The 23,766-nt window shown below is 34.3% G+C and overlaps 1 protein-coding gene across 1 annotated transcript; it reads right to left on the minus strand.

Moving 5' to 3' along the window:
- Positions 1-1,508: 1,508 nt before the first annotated feature.
- LOC125658343 (mitogen-activated protein kinase 1-like) lies at positions 1,509-23,377 on the minus strand. The gene is made up of 11 exons (XM_048889580.2): positions 22,877-23,377; positions 22,221-22,347; positions 16,237-16,292; positions 14,002-14,191; positions 13,446-13,578; positions 13,075-13,146; positions 11,659-11,738; positions 10,274-10,352; positions 9,047-9,156; positions 8,665-8,794; positions 1,509-5,353 (listed from the first exon to the last, which is right to left on the minus strand). The coding sequence occupies exons 1-10, from the start codon at positions 22,999-23,001 to the stop codon at positions 8,666-8,668; spliced, it is 1,101 nt and encodes a 366-aa protein (XP_048745537.1). The 5' UTR covers positions 23,002-23,377; the 3' UTR covers positions 1,509-5,353; position 8,665.
- Positions 23,378-23,766: the final 389 nt, after the last annotated feature.

The following is a 23,766-nucleotide window of genomic DNA, read 5'->3' on the forward strand; positions in this document are numbered from 1 at the left end:
CGACATGCAGCCAACAGTCCGTTTCGGAAAATGTCATGAGGTCACAGTGACCCAATTCATAGTTGTATATAGGTAAATGATTGACTGTATATTTCTAAATAAAAATAAAGTTCTTGTTTTTCTGTATATTGCAGGATAACCTCCTTGGTCTCAATATAAACACCGCCTCGTCTAGCTCTTTTATATTTCAACACATCTCTCGGAGGTTATCCTGCAATATACATGAAAACGCAATCTTCCTTTCTTACCTATTCACGGATTATCTCAAATCCTTCTGATTATCTATTTCATTGCCTAATCTAGGCTACTATCCAGAAATGATCTCATATCCAACTTATTATTCATTTTAATGCCTAACCTAGGCAACTATCCAGAAATGATCTCAAATCCTACGAATTATTCATTTTATTACCTAGTCTAGGCAACTATCCACGAATGATCTCAAACCATACTAATTATTCATTTTATTGCCTAATGTAGGCAACTATCCACAGATGATTTTAAATTTTACTAATTCATTCTATTGCCTAATCTAGGCAACTATCCACAAATGATCTCAAACCCTACGAATTATTCATTTCATTGCCTAATGTAGGCAACTATCCACAGATGATTTTAAATTTTACTAATTATTCATTTTATTGCCTAATCTAGGCAACTATCCACGAATGATCTCAAACCCTACTAATTATTCATTTTATTGCCTAATCTAGGCAACTATCCACGAATGATCTCAAATCCTACTAATTATTCATTTTATTGCCTAATCTAGGCAACTATCCACGAATGATCTCAAATCCTACTAATTATTCATTTTATTGCCTAATCTAGGTAACTATCCACGAATGATCTCAAACCCTACAAATTATTCATTTTATTGCCTAATCTAGGCAACTATCCACGAATGATCTCAAATCCTACTAATTATTCATTTTATTGCCTAATGTAGGCAAGTATTCACAGATGATTTTAAATTTTACTAATTATTCATTTCATTGCCTAATCTAGGCAACTATCCACGAATGATCTCAAATCCTACTGATTACTGTTGATTTTACGGGATAATAAATTCCTCACGTATATTTACCCATCTAGAGTATCTAATTCATTGCCTAGGCAACTATAAAAAAAAATCTCCTACACATGATATATTTCATTTCTAGCCTAGACAACTATCCACGGCTACCTAGACCCGTGCACAGGTTATTTTTCTGATATCTGTGATATCAATGAAAATATGTTATGACATAGTCTACCACAAAGCAAATTCAGTGGAAAACTGAACTCTCAATGCTGTGTTAAACCTGGTTTAAAAGTGGAAATTGCTTAAATTAGGCGTCCTTAATACAGAAACAGTACACACATCAACAGTAAAAATGATGTCAACTTAGGCAACCGATATAACACTCTTTAAAACAGAAAAAGCTCCACACAGAATTGGCTGTGGAACTGTTGTCGATCATCGAGAGATTGACTTTAAGAAATAAATTCTTCCAATGACAACACACTTTGTAATTCCGCTGTTTTATTAGTAGACAAAAATTGTGACCAGCACATGACTGCAGTCTCAAATATCAAATACAATTACATTATTCCGAAAATGCACCAATGAGAACAAATGCTAAGTCAGAAGTCTATTACATTGTAATTCATGTTTGCGTAAATACAACCTGTCTAGGGATGTTCGATGTGGAAAAGTCTCTTGTTTTGAGTATAAACCTTACACTAAATTTTTGTCCTTTTTTGTTGTAATTTAAGGGAAAGGGGGAGGGGGGTACATTAGAGGCAAATGTGATATAGTAATTTTGATAAACAGTACTGGAAGAAATGATCATTTTCCAAAAATTTAAAAACTGGTCGAAGATTTTGTTTTCCAAGATCTACTAATATTCCACGATTTTTTTAAAATCTATATATATAAATTATATGTTAACCAATTAATTGTCCGATATTGTCTTATACAATATATTTGTGTACAAAAATTTATGACTAATACACTCTTAGACCACAGTGCTCACTAGACACTTGAGCTTTTAAATCATGAAAACATTTTGTATTTATTTTTTAACTTTCAAAGTATGAATATTTGAAAGTTTAAAAATTTCATAGGTTTTTTTTTTTTCTAAAGAAGTCAAGTTTCACAATAATTTACCCATTTTAAATTTCTTGCAAAAAATACCACACCAAATCAGAGCCGGAAGAGGGGGGGGGGGGGGGGGTGAATGCCCAGTCCAGTATTGCCCTAGTGAGAGGTCAAGATCGTTAGGACTGATTCTTACTGCACTGAACAGGAACTTAATTTTTCAGGCAATGACTATTTTTCCAAGAAATTTGGTCAGGACAAAAATGGGGACCAAAAGTTTACCAGATAGTTAACATGTACCAAGCCACAGAAAATTGATGTCATGGAGAGTTTTTTTTTTAATTTTGAATACGTTGGGAAGGAGGAAAAACCACACCCGAAACTTTTCCTTGCATCATCAGACTGTAGCAAATAAAACTCATTTTAACTTTAGTTAAATTGGCCAAACTTTGTGTTATGATTTACAAAAAACGAAAGAAAGAACAGTTCCATTATCTACAATTGTCTTAAAAGTACACTGAAAAATCTCTAGGTGGTCCAGTTGATGAAAAAAATGTGCAGAGTAGCCAAAAAAAAATATAAACATTAAAAGTTTATCAAATCATTTTCCAAGCTTGTTTTCTGAATGATCATCATGCTTGTAATATAGTGCTTTGATATAAAGCTGTAAATGGTTGCTAGAATTGTAGATTCTACAATCCAAACTATAAATAGAATGACTGATCACCTGGAGCTACCGAGACAGGGACTATATTCACGGTTAATACAATGCTTACAGTACACAAAATGTCCTGACAAAGATAACAATAAAGTTTACAATGACGACATACTTCACTTTAAATAGGAAACTGTTTACACCTGTCAATGAGGAAATAGTCTATTTTTCGTATCCTAGTCATTATTTACACACATACACATGCTATATATAGTAACAAGACTGCCACAGAGAACTACAAACTCCCTGCCTGAGGTGATCAAAACCATTGTTAACAGTAGCTTATATATGGATTTTTCAGCTCGCTTGTCAAATTGTGCGATACACAGAAGCTAAATATCAAGGTACTGTGCTAAAGAGAAAGAGAAATGTACGCATATACTTGTGAAATTGGTAACCATAGTTCAATGTTTGTAAATACACAGGCAGGCAAAAAATTATATATATATATATATATATATGGACAAACATCAATAAAAAATACTCTAAAAAACTTTGTATATTCAAGGTAATTTGAAATATCATAGAATTTCATTTTATCTAAATATGTTGCTATTTTGAAATGAACTTTGTGAGAAAAGGTGAAATTAAACATTAACACCACTGCATCCATATTGAATCAAAAGAAACCAGTGCACTGCTTTCTAAAAGTTTCTATCAGTTTTACAAATACAATGTATGGATTGCCATTTTAAACTTGTATATAAAATGCCTTTTCATCTCTTATCTAAAGAGTTTGTACTTCTTTTTACATTGTATGACAAATGATAAATATATGTTAACTTGACCAGTATAAACAGAACACAGAATGAAACGAGTCCTTATAAGAAAAACTTGAATCCACAATGTAAAAAAAGAGACATTTTGGAGACATCAGAAAGTGATATTACATTCCACTTTATAAATTCGATGATAGTGAAAGTGGGTTGCACCCCCCCCCCCCCCCTTTAATTGCTCCCTATTCTTACATAATATTCTCTTGTTACAAAAATACCCATAAAGAGATAGAGAAAGAATTGGATACAGAATTAAGATTTCCTTATAAAAACCCACACAGGAATCTTACCGTTTTCATTATGTGTTATACATACATGCAAGTAATCTGGTCATGCTAGTTCAACCATTGTCCAAACACCACATGAATGAATATGTACAAAGATTTATAGAACAACTAATCGTAACAAAATGTAAAGTTAATCACTCAATAGTTCCAATAATAGCACTCTTCCTGTCAATTTAGTGTGAAAAAAATAACAATAACGAAAACATGGAAAGCATTCCTAAATTATATAAAAACAATCATACATGTAAATTATCAACTAGACTTTAATTAACAATTTGATATACTATGAACACCCTGATTCCTGTATTATTATTTTTTTTATTATACAAAATGTTACATTTTACAAAATTTATAACTTCTATGTATAGCAAGGACTACAATAAGAGAATTAAAGGGGAAGAATCACACTTGTAGCTTTAAAATTTGACAATTTATTTACCAGGTCAAATTACAAAGGTGGGGGACTTCGTAGTCAAGTGAATCAATTCCACAATCTTCAATAAACAGTTTCGAATACTCTTAGTATTTAGTCCTGAACAGAACAAGTGCCATGATACAGCAAACTACTGCTATCTTTACACAGGTGGTTGCTGAATTTCTTCAAAAAGATAAGAAAACACAAACTAATTTATGATTTTTCCCCCCTCTTTGATTTCATTTCTATCCTAGTAGAGGAACATGTATCAACAATCTCTTCTAATCAAAGTAAAAAAAAAACAAAAAACAAGCACGCCTATTGAAAATTGTATCCGCTGAAATTTCTTTTAAAATTCAGCTTAATGTGGCAAAATCTGCTTTAGTGTATATATATATATATATATATATATATAAAAAAAAAAAAAAAAAATCTTCCATATAGGTCTCAACTGCAAAATATCAGATTTCCAGATCTTAATTCACTTCTCTATAAACCTAACAAGTGAAGAATTTCAAAATGACAAAGAATATATCTGATTTATTTGTGCATCTATAACATGCTTCCATTTGAAAAATTGTGATAAGTTGTTATTCCTCCTTAAAACTCTAGATATGAAGTTTGTTTGCTTTATAAATGTAACCATAATAATGAAATGTTGTAAATCAACTAAAAAATACATGACATAAATATATATATATGTATATATAAAGTATACATACATGTATATCAATATTGAAAACATGAAGATTTCATTGCAGTTTGCTAACAATGTTAAACATATTTTTTCTCATACAAAATGAAAATTGGAAGATAGATATTATCAACAACACTGACTTGTAAGCAATAACAGTGATTATGCAATGAATGAAGAAAAAAAAACAACAATTAATGTCGTATAAGTATCAGATCCAGATAGGTCTATCATCAGGCGTCTGAGATGACAACAAACTTGTGGCGTTTGTGTGGAATGTTTCAATCCATTTCTTTCCTGACACAGAGAGGCTGGCTGATGTCCAGGTCTTCTATGTCACAGAGAATGGAATAGGCTCAAGATATGCAGTGTTTAATTTTCATCTAGAAGATATAAAATCAGAAATAAAGCCAAACTGTTGGTTCATTTGACAGCTATCTAATATATAGAGGAGTCTAACAACCAGAAATGTAAACAAGAGGCCCATGGGCCACATCGCTCACCTGAGTCACCTTGGCCCATATCTGAAGACTTTCCATATATATTTGCATGTAAAACCTTGGTCCCTATTATGGCCCAAACTACCCTTTGCAAACTTGAATCTACACTATGTCAGAAAGCTTTCATGTAAATGTCAACTTCTTTGGCCCAATGGTTCTTTTAAAGCTTTTTTCTATATTTGTATGTAAAACTTTGACCCCCCCCCCCCCCACTTGTGGCCCCATCCTACCCCCCCGGGGACCATGATTTGAACAAACTTGAATCTGCACTATGTCAGAAAGTTTTCTTGTAAATATCAGCTTTTCTGACTCAGTGGTTATTGAGAAAAAGATTTTAACTATATATTTGTATGTAAAACTTTGATCCCCCTTGTGGCCCCATCCTACCCCCGGAGCCCATGATTTGAAGAAACTTGGATCTGCACTACGTCAGAAAGTTTTCATGTAAAAATCAGCTTTTCTGGCTTAGTGGTTCTTGAGAAGAAGATTTTTCCTACATATTTGTATGTAAAACTTTGATCCCCTATTGTGGTCCCATCCAACCCCCGGAGCCCATGATTTGAACAAACTTGAATCTGCATTATGTCAGGAAGCTTTCATGTAAATCTCAGCTTTTCTGGCTTAGTGGTTCTTGAGAAGAAGATTTTTAAAGTGTTTCCCTATATATTTGTGTGTAAAACTTTGATCCCCCCCTTGGGGCCCCATCTTATCCCCGGGGGCCATGATTTGAACAAACTTGAATCTGCACTATGTCAGAAAGTTTTCATGTAAAAATCAGCTTTTCTGGCTTAGTGGTTCTTGAGAAGAAGATTTTTAAAGTTTTTCCCTATATATTTGTGTGTAAAACTTTGATCCCCCCCTTGGGGCCCCATCTTATCCCCGGGGGCCATGATTTGAACAAACTTGAATCTGCACTATGTCAGGAAGCTTTCATGTAAATCTCAGCTTTTCTGGCTTAGTGGTTCTTGAGAAGAAGATTTTTAAAGTGTTTCTCTATATACATGTATTTGTGAGTAAAACTTTGATCCCCCCCTTGGGGCCCCATCTTATCCCCGGGGGCCATGATTTGAACAAACTTGAATCTGCACTATGTCAGAAAGTTTTCATGTAAAAATCAGCTTTTCTGGCTTAGTGGTTCTTGAGAAGAAGATTTTTAAAAATTTTCCCTATATATTTGTGTGTAAAACTTTGATTCCCCCCCCCCCCTTGGGGCCCCATCTTATCCCCGGGGGCCATGATTTGAACAAACTTGAATCTGCACTATGTCAGAAAGTTTTCATGTAAAAATCAGCTTTTCTGGCTCAGTGGTTCTTGAGAAGATTTTTAAAGATTTTTCCTATATATTTGTATGTAAAACTTTGATCCCCTATTGTGGTCCCATCCAACCCCAGGGGCCCATGATTTGAACAAACTTGAATCTGCATTATGTCAGGAAGCTTTCATGTAAATCTCAGCTTTCTGGCTTAGTGGTTCTTGAGAAGATTTTTAAAGTTTTTCCCTATATATTTGTGTGCAAAACTTTGATCCCCCCCTTGGGGCACCATCCTATCCCCGGGGGCCATGATTTGAACAAACTTGAATCTGCACTATGTCAGGAAGTTTTCATGTAAAAATCAGCTTTTCTGACTCAGTGGTTCTTGAGAAGAAGATTTTTAAAGATTTTTCCTATATATTTGTATGTAAAACTTTGATCCCCTATTGTGGCCCCATCCAACCCCCGGGGCCCATGATTTGAACAAACTTGAATCTGCATTATGTCAGGAAGCTTTCATGTAAATCTCAGCTTTTCTGGCTTAGTGGTTCTTGAGAAGAAGATTTTTAAAGTGTTTCCCTATATATTTGTGTGTAAAACTTTGATTCCCCCCTTGGGGCCCCATCCTACCACCGGGGGCCATGATTTGAACAAACTTGAATCTGCAATATATCAGGAAGCTTTCAGGTAAATTTCAGCTCTTCTGGCCCAGTGGTTCTTGAGAAGAAGATTTTTAAATGACCCCACCCTATTTTTGCATTTTTGTGATTATCTCCCCTTTGAAAGGGACATGGTCCTTCATTTGAACAAACTTGAAAGCCCTTCACCCAAGGATGCTTTTGGCCAAGTTAGGTTGAAATTGGCCCAGTGGTTCTGGAGAAGAAGTCGAAAATGTGAAAAGTTTACAGACAGACGGACAGACAGACAGACGGACGCCGGACAAAATGTGATCAAAATAGCTCACTTGAACCTTCGGTTCAGGTGAGCTAAAAAGAAAAACATCTCTTCTTTCTAAATCAATGCTAAAATCCAGTACAGATTACTTCTTTACAATTTGTAATATAAAATATCAATACAATACTGGGAAGTACTTAGAGAGTTCCCTGGAGTTTGTAATATAAAATATCAATACAATACTGGAAAGTACTTAGAGAGTTCCCTGGAGTTTGTGATATAAAATATCAATACAATACTGGGAAGTACTTAGAGAGTTCCCTGGAGTTTGTGATATAAAATATCAATACAATACTGGGAAGTACTTAGAGAGTTCTCTGGAGTTTGTGATATAAAATATCAATACAATACTGGGAAGTACTTAGAGAGTTCTCTGGAGTTTGTGATATAAAATATCAATACAATACTGGGAAGTACTTAGAGAGTTCTCTGGAGTTTGTAATATAAAATATCAATATAATACTGGGAAGTACATAGAGAGTTCTCTGAAGTTTGTAATATAAAATATCAATACAATACTGGATAGTGCTTTGTAATGGTGCATATGAGTACTATACAAATCACTTTATCTATCTGTGGATACAAATATTGTCTCAATTGTGTGGCACTGTCGCACTAGCACTCATGATTTAAAACATCACAAATAAATCCGTTGACAGTGATGTTTACATGACCAGTCTTCTGCAGGTGTTCTAGAGTAAAATACACAAATAAATCAGTTGACAGTGATGTTTACATGACCAGTCTTCTGCAGGTGGTCTAGTGTAAAATACACAAATAAATCAGTTGACAGTGATGTTTACATGACCAGTCTTCTGCAGGTGCTCTAGTGTAAAAGTAACATGCCTGTCTTGCTCTCCTGGTGACACAATGCAAAACAAGAAATTATCAATAAATTATTCATAGAGTTGCAAAGGCACAATACCAACATGTGGCGAATTATCTAGGTATCTTTTGATGAATAGGTCTAGCATTTGTAAAAATCTACCTTATTGTAAATCAACAATTCCCATCTTCTTCTTAAGATCCACAGTCTCTTGGAATATTAATTCTTTCAGTCGTTCTTTTGGTAAATCGTCTAATTCCATTTCAAAGGTAAATGGTTCTTCTGCCACTGGCTGTTCAAACACAAACAGAATCCTTTATTCAAATTCAGTACTTCATGGAATACATTAATTCCATCTTACCTGTGTTAGAGCTTAAAAATCTCACCGATGACTAAATGTGTAAATACAACACAACAACAACAACAACAACAACCCCCCCCCCTCCTAGCCAAGTTAAAAGGTGAAGAGCCATTAAATTACCATGTCAATTGTAAGAAATGCAGTCCCTAAAACATTGTATAATTTTTCTGTAAATATCCTTACCTCATCTGCTGGGTCGTAATATTGTTCTAGATATGGATGGGCCAACAAATCCTCCACTGCAAGTCTTTTGTGTGGGTTAAAGGTCAACATTTTATCCAGAAGATCCAGTGCTAAAAAAGACATAATGTATACATCTTACCATTATATCTGATAAATCGACAACATTGAATCTGTGTATATATATACATACATATACATATCTGTGCGTGTACAACAGTCAGCTATTTGGAAACAGTCTCATTCTCAATATCAAATACTATCAATTGTTCACAATTTTGAGGCTAAAACAAGTTGTGTTTGTGAAACACAAATGCCTCCGATAATGGCAAATTCAAAAGATGGCCAAGGTTACAAGAACAAATATCTTGGTACCAGTAGAAAGATCATTTCACAAAGAATGCTCATGTGCAATATGAAAGCTATAAATATTTACCATTTACAAGTTATGACCAATGTCAAATTTTCTAAAAGTAGGTCAAATGCCAAAGTCAAAAGGTTGAGTACCCATGGAAAGGTCTTGTCACAAGGAATACTCATGTGAAATATCAAAGCTCTAGCACTTACTGTTCAAAAGTTATTAGCAAGGTTAAAGTTTTCAAAAAGTAGGTCAAACTACAAGGTCAAGGTCACAGGGTCATAAATTTTGGTACCCACAGAATGGTCTCCTCACAAGGAATACTCATGTGAATATCAAAGCTCTAGCACTTAATGTTCAAGAGTTATTAGCAAGGTTAAAGTTTCAGACAGAATGACAGACAGGAAAAAAACAATATGGGGGGGGGGGGGGGGGGAGAATAAAAATACCCAGTAACAAATTGCTAAGTCTTCATAAATCCAGGTTCATAATTTCCTTTGTATGAAATGTTATACAAGGTCAATAAAATAATGTTCATTTGTGAAATTGGAAACAACGAATACATTTTTATTCCTTGTAATAGGGCTTATTCAGTGTCCATTTAAAACAATTGCCATTTGTTGACATGAAAAAAATTCCCAATCTGTTCAACTTTGACACTATTTTCCCCAATTGAATGGGAATCAGTGCCATTCCAATACTGTACAAAAAATACGCTGAGTTCATTTCTATCTTTAGAATCAGCCCTACACCAAATTTTGTTCCAGGGACTTGGGATTTGTAGTGACATCATTACATTGTTTTATAAGTATGTTCCTGTTTCTAAGAGTCTGTATTAGGGTCTCCTGCCCATGTTCTGTGTTCATAACTACCTTTAGGATCGGCCCTTGGGAACAGTCTGTTCCAGGGGACCTTGGGTTTGTATGGAAGGGACTGGATGTACCCTCTGGCCTGCAAAAAAACAAAATGACAACATATAACCACATGTAAATCCTGGAAGAATTATTTTGTTGGCACTAGTCATGAAACAGTCAGATGATCAGTAAATACTGTCTACTCCAGATATATTGAAATTAAGGAGACCGACCTTAAATGTTTATCATACCCAAAGTTCAATATAACCAATGTTGAACTAAATACACAATGCTCCTGGGGAATTATTTTTACTTCAATATAACAGTTAGTTCAATATAAGTGACATTGATATAAGTGGAGGAGACTGTAGCTTTATAGAACAACTTCATTAAAAATATTAATTAAATTATTTTATCAAACATACAGGTATATCGTTTGTATTCCACTTTAAATTTCCATGTTAAGTCCTTCCATCATCTAGTGATGTTTTTCCTTTCACTTTCCAACCCACCCACCCCCAATTTGTGAATTTTCAAATGACAGTAATAATATACTACTGTACAGTTCTCCAATAAATGAACTTTATGCATGTTTAAATGTTTTACTGTACAGTTCTCCAAAAAATGATTGATTGTATCTTGCTTAACGTCTCACTTGAGAATTTTTCACTCATATGGAGACGTCACCAAGACTGGTGAAGGGCTTCAAATTTAGGCCTATGCTCGGCGCTTACGGCCATTGAGCAGTGAGGGTTCTTTAACGTGCCACGGGTCATCTGTTTTTAAGGTCATCTCTGAGGACCCGTGACATTCACACCTGATGCCGAGCATTTGGTGATGGAACTGTCACTACCTGATTTAACGACTTAGGTGTGTCGCGGCCGGGATTTGAACCCCGGGCCTTCCGCATGCGGGGTGAACGCTCTAACCTCTCGGCCATGTTTAAATGTTTTAATGTACAGTTCTCCAATAAATGAATTTTATACATGTTTAAATAAGGATTAAATGTTAAAGACCCAATTGTCTAGTTACCCTTCTCAACCCTTAGCTTATAGTTTACTTTTCTTCATGGAAGTTGGTTTAAATACAACAATTATTTGATAATCAACCCATCTGTTGCTACAAAGATGAAACATCACCAGAAAGAAACCAAGCTTTACAAGCAACACATTTACTTAACCTTTACCTTTTCATATTGTTAATGTACAGTATGTCATATGCCATCAGATGTTGAATGCTCCTTGTGTCTTTTTACTATTTCACCATTGATAGCTTTCAGCCTTTGACTGTGCTTATTTAATCACCTCAATCCTTAGTGTATTAGCAAATTAAGATAAAGAGAAGATTACAACTGTAACATTAAGATTCAGCCAAGTACCCAGCAGTAAAATGTACCCACTAACCTTTTCATTGAGTATGCAGTCGAGATCCTCCTGACCTGGCGATCCGAGAATGCCCAAAATGTGATTGAGCTGATCAAGATCTGTCGTAGTTAAGAACAATCACATCCAGGTATTGTGTCAAAGTTTTACAAATTTTAGGGACAAATTTAGTTTGCTAAGGTATCATTATCAATTACACCTTAGCAAAGGGCAACGTATGTAAATCAGCTTGAATAATACTGCATATGTACTTATTTTAGTGTGTGTAAAATCAAATGCAGCTGTAGCCGATGCAATGCATAACATCAGTACATATAATTATCATGTCAGGCATGTATGTGTGAATTTCATATCTTGGTGCACGCTTCAGCACTAAAGTCTAAGAATAAGCATACATTTATACAACAGTATTCTTTGTATGCATCACATGATTGCTGACATTTGAATCCTTTGCTGCCACATGGGCTCCTGACTGTAGTTTTCATCTGCCCATAATAAAACCATGGGCGCCTTCAGGAATGAGGCGGGATCTCTCGTCATAGTCCACAGTGCATATCAAAAGTGTTGACTATGCCACAAAATCAGCAAAACTTACAAAAACATCAGTGCAAATATATAATGCATTAGATTAAAATAATGAAAGAATGTACAATAATTACCAGAGCCTTCCAAAGAAAAGTTGCCACATTCAATAAAACAAAGCTGACACACTGTACATGTATCCAAAATTAAAATGCAAATATTTCCAGATCCTTACATTATCATCTCCCTAGTATCCAGTTGGGAAAGGACATAAATGCTGGGGATCAATGGTATCGGAAATTATTTGTCTTCATTTTAATGTTAAAACCTTTTAATGATGCTTGTTACTGCTTTGGATGAAATAAGATCTTTGACATTTAATTGCTTTATGTTGAGTAAAGTCAAAAGACTAAAAACAAAGACAAAGATAGTAATTGAATAAATCAAGTTCAAGGTCCAGAATATGAATTAGCCCAAAAATGCTGTTGCCCATCCATAAAAATACCTGGTAAGTGGTTATCTGCAAGTCTGTCTTATGAGTTCTGTATTATAAGGCCAATACATACACAAACATAGCATGAACACTTCTGTACAGCCTAGACTGCTAAAGATGCCTTATACAGTAAAACATGGTTACAGAGTATATGCTTATAATGAATTCACGCTTACAGCAAAGTGATTTTTATTCTCTCTAGTTTTAAAACATATCAACTTATTGATTTAACGAATTACGTTTACTAGTATAATGAATCAAATTGTTCATTCCAAGCACTCCACTGTGAACTGTAATCTTAATTTTACTATTTCTGTGTATATCTTAACATTCCTGTTGATTTGAAACAACTATGTTGGGGGGAAAAAAAGAAAGAAAATAAGTCCAAAATGTTCAACTCAATCAACTGAAATACAGGATACAGTGTTTCCCTGGAAACAGAGGTCTGTTGATTAACATTTCTGCAAGGATGCACCCTACAGACCACACATCAACTGCAACATACATTTATTAATCAATTAGCAATTAAGATATTAAAATACACATGTATCCTAAATAAAATTCAACTTCTTTACTTGCAAATGTACATGTTAATACATGAATTGTCAAAATTTAAAAATAGTGAAAATTTGTTATTAATCTATGAATCTTTCTACAAGTATGTGTACAGATAGATGTAAAAGTTAATGAAAATCTTTGTTGTCCAGTATGAATTTAAATGATAACGGAATCATAATACACATTAGAACAGCTGGTTCATTGATTCTATGCCTGTCAGTTGAGTACAACTTACTTGACTTGGTGTAGCCTTTTGAGTTGAGCATAATCTCTGGGGCTCGGTACCATCTTGTAGCAACGTACTCAGTCAAAAACCCTGTGTGGTCATGATTTGGGTCAGCGACACGGGCTAAGCCAAAGTCACATATCTGCAGCACAAGAGAAGTCACATACATTTCATACAGTAAAATACAGTCATGAACAAACTAAGCAAGATTAGAGTCATAAACAAACTGAACAAGTTTAGAGTTATAACCAAACTTAACAAGATTAGAGTCATGAACAAATTAAACAAGATTAGAGTCGAGAACAAACTGAACAAGATCAGAGTTGAGAACAAATTGAACAAGATCAGACTCGAGAACAAACTGAACAAGATTAGAGTCGAGAACAAACTGAACAAGATCAGAGTCGAGAACAAATTGAACAAGATTAGAGTCGAGAACAAATTGAAGTATCTTCTGTCTAAACCCGCTTATATGAATCGGTGGAACACACAATTCACTAAATGACAGAATCAATTCCAACGTTTCCATTACACACATTTTCTCTATGATAATGACAAAACTCACCTTTAGATCACATGTTGTGTTGAGGAGGAGATTGCTTGGCTTGAGATCTCGGTGAAGAACGTTAGCAGAGTGTATGTATTTCAGACCTCGTAAGATCTGGTACAGGAAGTAACACACGTGATCGTTACTCAGCTGTTGCGTCTTCAGTAACTTGTACATATCTGTTTCCATCAAACATTGTACTATATAGCTAAACATGGTTAAGGAAGTACTCGAAATTATACAAGCAACAGATGAGATACATTTATTTACAATCCAAAGATCCTTTTTAAAAATACACCAGGTAAAATGAAACAACAGTCAAACATACCACAATGACTCATTGAATCAGGGTTCTCGAAATTAGTAAAGAAATCTGTTGGACAATTGTCCAGTAGATACTCAAAATTTACTGTACATTTGGGAAATTTATCATACATAATATAACACATCAAAAACTTCTAAATAACTATTGTAAAAAAGTGATTTTGAGTTAAATAATACAAATGTATAATTTCCAATTCAATCATATCTTGTTGAATTAAAACTATCATTGCTTTCGACTGTCCACAGTCTGTTAATCATCAGATTCACTGTCGTCTAATAGTCGAAGCTCATGTCATCCCGTTGAGATTCTCCTGGTGCGGTTTGGCTCTGTGTTTCTTCAGACACTGCCTTGAGCTTTGTCTGCAGTTTGTTCTTAGGCCTTTCATTTAAATTAGGTATTCATTCACTGTCCATTATGATAAGCAACATGTTTTGAAACAGGAATTAGATTGCAGTATGTAAAAAAAACCCATTTATTTCAAATTTATTAACAACAACGTATTTATACTTCTAAAAACATTTTATTTTTTGATCATCGTAATCAATGATTTCATAACAGAGTTACACAGAGATTATTTTGATAGATTTTCTTGTAACATTTGCATACCAACTTTTCTAAAATGGTACCACAAAAACCTACTGAACATTTTGACCAATAGAATTTAGATTTTTACCAGACTTGTTTAAAATCTACTGGAGAAGCCCATTGGACCTGTGCTTTTTGGGAACTTGGTTGAATACTGGTTTAACTTATACTCAAATCTTCCACTTATTATCAAATGTCCTGCTGTTCATAAACAATGTACTTATTGATACAAATACACATATCATTACAGGGTTTGACACTAAGGCACGTCCGACCGACCGAGTCTACTAAATGATAGGTCCGGTTGGGTAAAATGTGGATTTACTAGTCTGACTGGTCGTGTTGAAAAAATAAACAAGAAACTTTACGTTAAATTAAACCGTAAGAGATGTTATGTTTTACTAAAAGGAAATAACTGTAAAGACTTTGCAAGCAATCTTGAACCGTGTGATGGCATAATCCCTATTTTTAGTTCTAATAAATAAGTCGAAGTGATGTTTTACGACATCTATTCGATGTTAATGTTAAACAGAGTATTTGAATTGACTATGATTAAGTGTTTATCAAGTTAATAAATTACGTCGTAAACAGCTATTTATCGGTGTTGACATATCTGCGGGAATGCCTCTATATTCAAATTCGACTTCTCGTCCTCAAGGGAAAAAAGGTTAGAAAGAAACAAAGCAGGGCTTATGAAATATAAATTAAACAAAAAAGAGTTGAGGTCATTTTATACTAAATGGACTAAAGAATTTTCGTGCCGGGTAGAATTTAAAGAAACAGAAAATGTGTTTGAAAATCAAATTGAATGACGAGACTTAAGATATTTTTGAGACAATGAAATACGTTTTGGTTCAAACGTAACGTTTATCATTTAAATGAAGTATCTAAATATGGAGAAACTATCAGGGTTGTTTTCTGAAAAGTTAGTCAGGGCTAGTGGATATAAAGTCAGGTCTAATAAAAATCATTTGAAGTAGCCCGACTGGTCTATTGCTCAAAAAAGTAAATGTCAAACCCTGCATTAATAAAATAAATGTTTGTTCAGTATATACATACATAAATACCAAGGATAACCCATGAAAACTCGAAATCTTATTTCCATTGGGGTCCTTTGATGCACAAATGTTTCCGCTAGGGGGTCATTTATGTGGGAGGAAACCAGAGTACCAGGAGGAAACCCATGTGTCCGAGCGCCAACTGCCACACCCTCTCACATACAACCACTGCCGATTAAGGGGATCGAACTCAGGTCGCAGCGGTGAGAAGTGAGAGCGCTACCTCTGCACTACCCGGACAATTAATAACAAACTATGAAATTTCTTTTGATTTTGAAAGGATACACATCTTTCATATCATCAATACTCGGCGCTCGTAAAATGTCTTGTATATTAATGATCTGTAGAAGAAAAAACATAAAATTCAATATTATGTAATCATACGTGATTAACTAATACTTAATAAAGTGTTGCAGACCAACTTACATCATTCACACTCAATACAGACAAATTTATGTAACATTTGGGATCACACCTTACTGTACATTAATCAGAATACTCATCATCCTGATTAAGAATCATTTCAAAAATATCTTTTTTACCATAGACATAGTATTGCATAAGATTGAACAGACAAATTATGTCAATGAATTTTCTCTCCATAGATCAAGGTACAAGTCATTGTACTCATCATGATCAAAATAAACTCAAAATATATCTGAATACATCACTATGACATAATACACATGTAAGCCATGAATTTCAAAGTCCAGGACATCTATATCAAGGATGCCTATACTTGCTACAAAAAAAATCGAACGTCTCTGTTTTCAAATATTTCTGTACAAAATGTGAATAAATGTGTAAAACATGTAAACATAGCAACATTTCGAACTGGATGAAGTCAAGTTGACAGAACCAAAATTTCTGATATTAATGGTGCTAATTTCATTTAAAAGATTGTTTGTATGAAATTCATATAAGAACGTTTTTCAGGGGAAACAATTAACATTCAGCCATGGAGTGCATTTTCTACCAAACACACACACAATAAATAGGTATAACTTGTATTTGGTGGGTAATTAATAGATTTGATCTGGACCTTTTATTAACACTGAGAAGGCACAATGAACAGACAATCCAAATCCTAAAGTGCCCAGTTATTACTGACATAAACAGGGATGACTCTAAAAATGCCATCTCCCAACGTCCCCGAACCATCACTGCGCCATGCAGTCAGTACAGGCATAACAATAAATAATCAATAACTCATCCTAGCATGTGATTTCTCTTAGTGATGACAATGAGCCTACAAATGTATTAATGTAAGCCTTTTGAAAATTCAGAGAATGGATAATTTTTCAACATTATGAAAATCTGCATTTAGAGCTGTGAATTTCACAAAATATCAACAAAACTTTGAAAATACAAGCACTTAATCACATTTAAGAATGCTAGTTGTATGATATCCAAAATCCATTCATAGTAATTTACAAATTGTCATACATTAAATGCTAATCCTTTTGGGAAATTTTTGAATTTATATCTTTGTTCTAATTCTGGCTTCAACTCAGCCATTGCACACTTTAATTCTGATACATATAGTTAAAAACACTAAATATAATGAAAGAAGTGATTTTTTTTTTTTAAAGAAATGTGGCTAAACTCATCTTATCAGACATGAATTTCAAATCGATATGTCCATGTATGACTGAGATGAGTGGAAACTGAATTGTTTGAAATTTCAAGTCCAATGGTCATAACTCGGCCAAAATGTTTTTGACCTGAACCAAATATAAACTTGACCTGTGTATTCTCATGACAAATCTATATCCTGAATTTCAATTCAAAATGTTCATGTTTGACTGATATAATGAGTGGAAACTCGGAATTGTTTGAAATTTTTTAAGCCCAAGGGCATAACTCTGCCAAAAAAGTTTTGACTGTAACCAAATATGAATTTAACCTGTGAATTCTCATGACATATCTATATCCTGAATTTCAGTTCAAAATGTCCATGCGATAATGAGCATGAATTGTTTGAAATTTTCTAAGTCCAAGGGGCACAACTCTGTCAAAAATTACTCAACCAGAACAAAATAAAAACTTGACTTAGATATTCTTGATCTATAATAATAATATCTGTAGCAGAGATAATGAAAGGAAACCGAATAATGGAGGAATGACAGGACAGAAGCACGACAACCATAATGGCATTTCATGACCGGGATATTAAAATTTATTACATTTCCTTATTTCCAATGATAGACTGATTTTTCAATGAAAATGAACAAATTTAAATGGATTGGCAGGAAACTGAACAAATTTAGACAGTCATCAATTACACAATATCTAAATAAGCAAGTACACTTAGTACTGTCTATTCATATATTATCTAGTTTTAATTATTTAAATAATTAAGATCTTTGTATTAAATGTAATTTATAAATTAATAACTTCATAATTACAGTATGAGTACAGGGTGCTGAAACTAGGGTACATTAACAATCATGCCTCACTTTCTTGAGGGGCAGTCAAAAAAAAAACAACTAACAAAAGCCTTTAACTTTTCACAATGTCTCAATGTTACAAACAGAAAGTTACCAAATTCCCAGCAATAAGCATGCATCTTTCTGCAGCAGAAATTTACTTTGAGTGATTCTCTATAGAACAAAGTCTGGTTTGGTTGCATCATGCAGATATAAAAACTATTGAAACATGGGATAATTTAGCTCATTAGCTCAAGTTCACTCATGGCCTAATGAAGAACTTTGAAAAACGGTTGCAAAGCGTTATTTGCAAGTGTTCAGCCTGCCAAGCTCTATGTCGGCGAATCCAGAGCTAAAAACATGCCAGACCTTCGATGGCTTCATCGCAATGACAGGGCAATAATCAGACGGCCCTACAAAGCTAGACGAACAGATGAACCCCTTTTAACTCGTTTCTGACCAAGCTGGGAATTGAGAACATTGCCTCTGTGCTGAGAACTGAACATTTTCCATGGCAGGGACATATCAAAGTGACTCATTCTGTATCAACAAGTCCCTAGAAATCCCAAGTCACAGAGGTCAGGATAGACCCAAGAAGACATGGCTGGAAAGTGTGTCTAAAAATCTAAAAGCCTGTAACCTGTCCAGCGTCAATCCACAACAGATATGCCTGGAGAGCAGGCACAGAAACATGATGACTGGTCACTGTTGCCTACACTGGGACTACCACAGCAGCATTAAAACTGAAATCTGGATAGTGAGTGAGCAGGTGAACAGCCAGAATCTTTTATATGAAGCTATTAGTAACATGAATATAAACATGGCATTGTTATCAACTGACTAAAAAGAAGTCATTGTTGACTTAAATACTCTAGAATGTACAAATGTACAAATCCTATAAAAAAATTAAATCACAAGTCAAAATTGTTATTAAAACTGAAATCAAAATTTAGCAAAATCAGTTATAAAAGCTTTAAATATAATTTCGGAAAAGCAGTAAAAGGATGGGTCAATTGGTTTACAGGAAATACGCCTTAAGATGCTCCACTTCACATGGCAGTTTACAGCAATAACAATATCAATAAATAATGTAATATTGCCTATTACAACAATTTCATGGACGTTTTGTAAAATATTGCTATTCTTGGGCTGTACTCTCTAACAAAAACTAAGGACTAATTCAAGGGAAAAAATTAAGAAAATTTAGGGCTAAAATTAGGAATTTCATAACTAAATTAGGGCAGTTATAGACATTTAAATTGTCTTACTTTTGCAAATTTGACAATAAAGAAACTCACAAAAAATACTCTAGGTACAGGTAGGGCATCTTCCAGCTATTACTGGCTATCAACTTAATAGTCTCATCATTGTCACAAAGTCACAACCAATTAACAGCTTGACACATGGATCCACTGGTCAAATTGTTTAGTTTGAATGCATTTTCAAAATTTTTAGAATAGAAATATACATGTGTATAGGAATTGACATGAAAACTTGGAGCTTTTTTTATTTATTTTTTTATTTTTATAGAATTTCCCGTTGTATTCAACATTTATAAGGAATTTTAGCAAAACTAAACAAAATTTAGAAATTTTAGGGCCGCTGGACAGCCTGTACTCTGATTGGCATCTGATGATATATGTAGGGTAATGTTTATACTGCATTGCTGTGTGAAAGAGTGGCGACAGGCGGCTAACGACCAGGGCAGAAGGGTCCCATGATGGACCTAACCATTATGTGTGACTAGTAAGAAAACGTTCAATAAAGGTGTAGCAATCTACGAGTCTTTTGACCATTCCTGAGCTATCAACATATAATTATTTTCATATCAAAAATTGGGCACAAATTGATTTTTTATATGATGTGTCCTTTCATGTTATTCATCAATGAGGAAATGCAAATTTTACAAAAATTCAAAGAATCAATTTTTGAAAAATATTAATTGTCATTCATAATAGTTTAATGAAAACTTAACTACATCTAAACAATACAAAATCCTCGCATACCTTATATCTGATTCTTAACAAGAGCTCTAAAAAGGCAGGGCACTGCCCCCTTTCAAAGAGTGCATACAAGCTTTTTCTATAAAATCCCAGTGACCTTAAAGAGACACTACAGCTCATTTTCCACATTTTAATAAAGTGTTTTTTAAAACATGTATTGATAAAATGATAAAATTCATATCGATACTGACAATTTTGAACAATTGGGATGCATCAATTTACTCTCAACTGTGCTTTGAAGATCGTTCGGAATTCAAAGGTTTCTTCATTCTGACTCGGACTTTTGAATGCTTATTTACATCACGTGGTTTTGAATGACAGCAAAGGTGTTGTGTAGGAAATTATTTAAATTCCCCCTCAAGGAGGTCCACACTCACCTTTCAAGTATAAGAGTATTCCCTGCTCCTTAAAATAAGTAATTATATCAATCATTATTTCAACAGAAACCCTTCCATGTTCCCATTGACCGATGTTTTTACAACTAACACGTGTCGTGCTCAGATAAAAATAGCACTTACTTTTAAAAGTATAGTGTCTTCGCAGCTAATCTCAATGGCAGATTTAGGGGGGGCAGGATCCCCCCTCCCTTTTTACGCCACAGATTTTGAATGAAAATCCAAATTTTGCACCAGAATGGCCAATTACTGTGGCTAATCTTTGACTTTCACACCCCCTTCGGAAATCCTAGATCTGCCACTGAGTTACATGGGTTTCTCCGAACTCTTTGTTTTCCAACGGTCAAACTGATACCATGGTAAATTTTATTTCACGTATGAGTTTTACCTCATTCTATTTTTACCTTTTTTCTCACAGAATCTGTCAAAATTCTAGATCTATCAACTACACTTTCTCTCACTGGACGACATGCTGCACTGTTTACTGTCTATGCGCATGCATCTGAAGACTGAAAGGAGGAGACTCGATATTTTTTGTATAGGCCATCAAAAAGTATTAATTTTTACGTTAAAACGATAATTTTTAACTTTAGATAAGTGTTATTTTCGCAAAGTTCATACTTTCAACAATGCAACAAAAATTGAGAAAGCGCTAGGAAAATTGTCATTTCATGATTTTTGCGCAAAATGAGCTGTAGTGTCTCTTTAACCCTTTGACCCCAAAATCAACAGGGTTTTCCTCCCTTGTCAGATAACGAAGCTAAATCATGTGACCTTTAGAGTGTCTACAAGCTTTTTTTTAATGAAATCCAATAGTGACCTTGGCCTTTGACCCCAAAATCGATGAGGTTCTTCGTCTTTTAATAACAAGGCTACATGTGAAATATCAAATTAATCGAGCAAAAAATATGGCCTGTAAAATGTTTACAACTTGTTACAACAAGCTTGGTGTTACACACACACACTAACACACATTCACCCACACAGAAACGGTCCCATTACTGTAGCCCCCTTTCACAATGAATTGTGAGGGGATAAAAAGGAACAAGAATTTTCTGCTTCATCAAAGAAATCTTGACTAAGCCTTTATACTTTTCATCCCAGTGTGTGAGAATGCACCATTGCTGAAGCATATTAAGAAACAAATTTATGGAAATTGTACAGCACATGTGATGCGACACAACAGTGAAGGGGTAAAATAACTATTACCATCTAAAGTAATCAAAAGCAATGACCAGTCGTGGGAAACAAGTCTATAATCCAAGAAAACTCTGCATACAAGTTTGATTTTCCGCAACAGAACTAGGTACACTAACAAGATACTGCTGCATTGTCACACCATATTACTTCATTTCATTTTTATACCAAGTCATGGCACTTGTACAGGTAATCTGAGACATTAGTGATTTAAGTGGCTTTGTGACATTACCATAGATACTTACATTTTCATGCTTGAACCTTGTTAAAATCTTGATTTCGCGAAGCGTTCTTTGGCAATATGTCTGATGTTCAAAAGGCGAGATCTTCTTAATTGCAACCTTTGTTTTGGAAACTGTGTCCAAAGCCGATCTGAAAGAAAAAAACCCCACATCATTTAAGACAGATAGATAACTCCGTATACACTGACGACACTTTATTGGTGTGTATAGTTGAAAATCACAAAGAGCACCCTGTTGGCCTGGCCTGGTAGTGATGAAACAAGAGGAACTGAATAACATTACACTGTCAACACATATTTTTAAATGGATTAGGTTTTTAATCACACTATATGGCAATAGATTATACTGCAATAAGTTTTTGAAAAATTATCTTTTCATCATTTAATTTAGCAAAATATACAATGTAGGCCAAGTAGCAGACATGTTTTAACCCCAAAAAAATTATTTAGCCTTGCATATTTACATTCATTCTTCCTCCATATATCATATATTTACCCTGCTTGCAGTAAAGTACACTCTAAATACAAAAATGTTAAGGGTGGATGACAAATGTACATTTCAATAATTCATTATTTTCAGTCAAAAAACAATCATGGAGTAAGGCAGTAGAGTAGCGTCCCTTGGCTGCAATTGCGAGCAAGAGAACGGCAAAAACTTACACAACCATTCCATATGCGCCCTCCCCTATGTATTTCAAGTCAACATAGCGTGGACCAACGATGAATTCTTGGGCCTTAACGGCCACGGCTCCCGTCTTACTTGCAGGCTTCTCCCCGCTCGCCATGTTGATAGGCCAGGAGTCACGTGACAATTGACGTCACAAGGAAAATTTATATTTGCATATATGTATATATATAGATCTACTACTAAAAATATTCGACTATTTTTCCATTTAGCCTATTTGTTAAAATACGAGAGAGAGAATGAAAGAGGGTGAGGAATATTTCCATGTATATTTATTTAGCCTAAGCCATTGATAAAAAAACAAAACAAAAAACAAAACAAAAAAACACATTGTACCCAAACTATAGGCCTAATCAATGCTTTATAAAATAAGAGTAAATATGCCAATTATGCAATTAAATTGAGCGCCCTTTGAAGGATTCTCAATAGCGGACAACAGACAAACAAACAAAGGGATATAAAAAAAAAAGACAACAGAAGAAGAATTTTAGAGATACAAAGAAAGAGAGAGGGAAGGGGGGGGGGTCACCAAAGTCATATAGCTAGCATTGTTAAATTGAAAAAAAAAAATGTCATAATAAAAATTGTCCCAGAAAATAAGAATTAACTCATAAATTATACGCTAAATGTATGAATACTTTATAAGTAATATGCTTAGTGGGCACAACAGAATAGAATAATAAACACACACACACACACACACACACACACACAACAAACCAAAAAATATAAAATAAATGACTAGAAAACTGTATTCACTCTTAAATTGTTATCATAGTGCAGCATTTAATTGGGTTTTACATATCTAACATGTTTTACAAACGGTTTCAAACCATTTGGAACATCATTCTAGATGAAGATAGAC

Source organism: Ostrea edulis, chromosome 1 (genome assembly GCF_947568905.1).
Source record: "Ostrea edulis chromosome 1, xbOstEdul1.1, whole genome shotgun sequence".
NCBI lineage: Eukaryota > Metazoa > Mollusca > Bivalvia > Ostreida > Ostreidae > Ostrea > Ostrea edulis.

Coding starts and splice junctions, on each gene's coding strand:
- LOC125658343 (XM_048889580.2), bottom strand. CDS start 23,001: ATGGCGAGCGGGGAGAAGCCTGCAAGTAAGACGGGAGCCGTGGCCGTT. Junction 16,293..22,220: donor CAAGGTTCAAGCATGAAAAT/GTAAGTATCTAT, acceptor TTTCTTCTACAG/ATCATTAATATACAAGACAT. Junction 13,147..13,445: donor AAAAGGCTACACCAAGTCAA/GTAAGTTGTACT, acceptor TGTATGTTGCAG/TTGATGTGTGGTCTGTAGGG.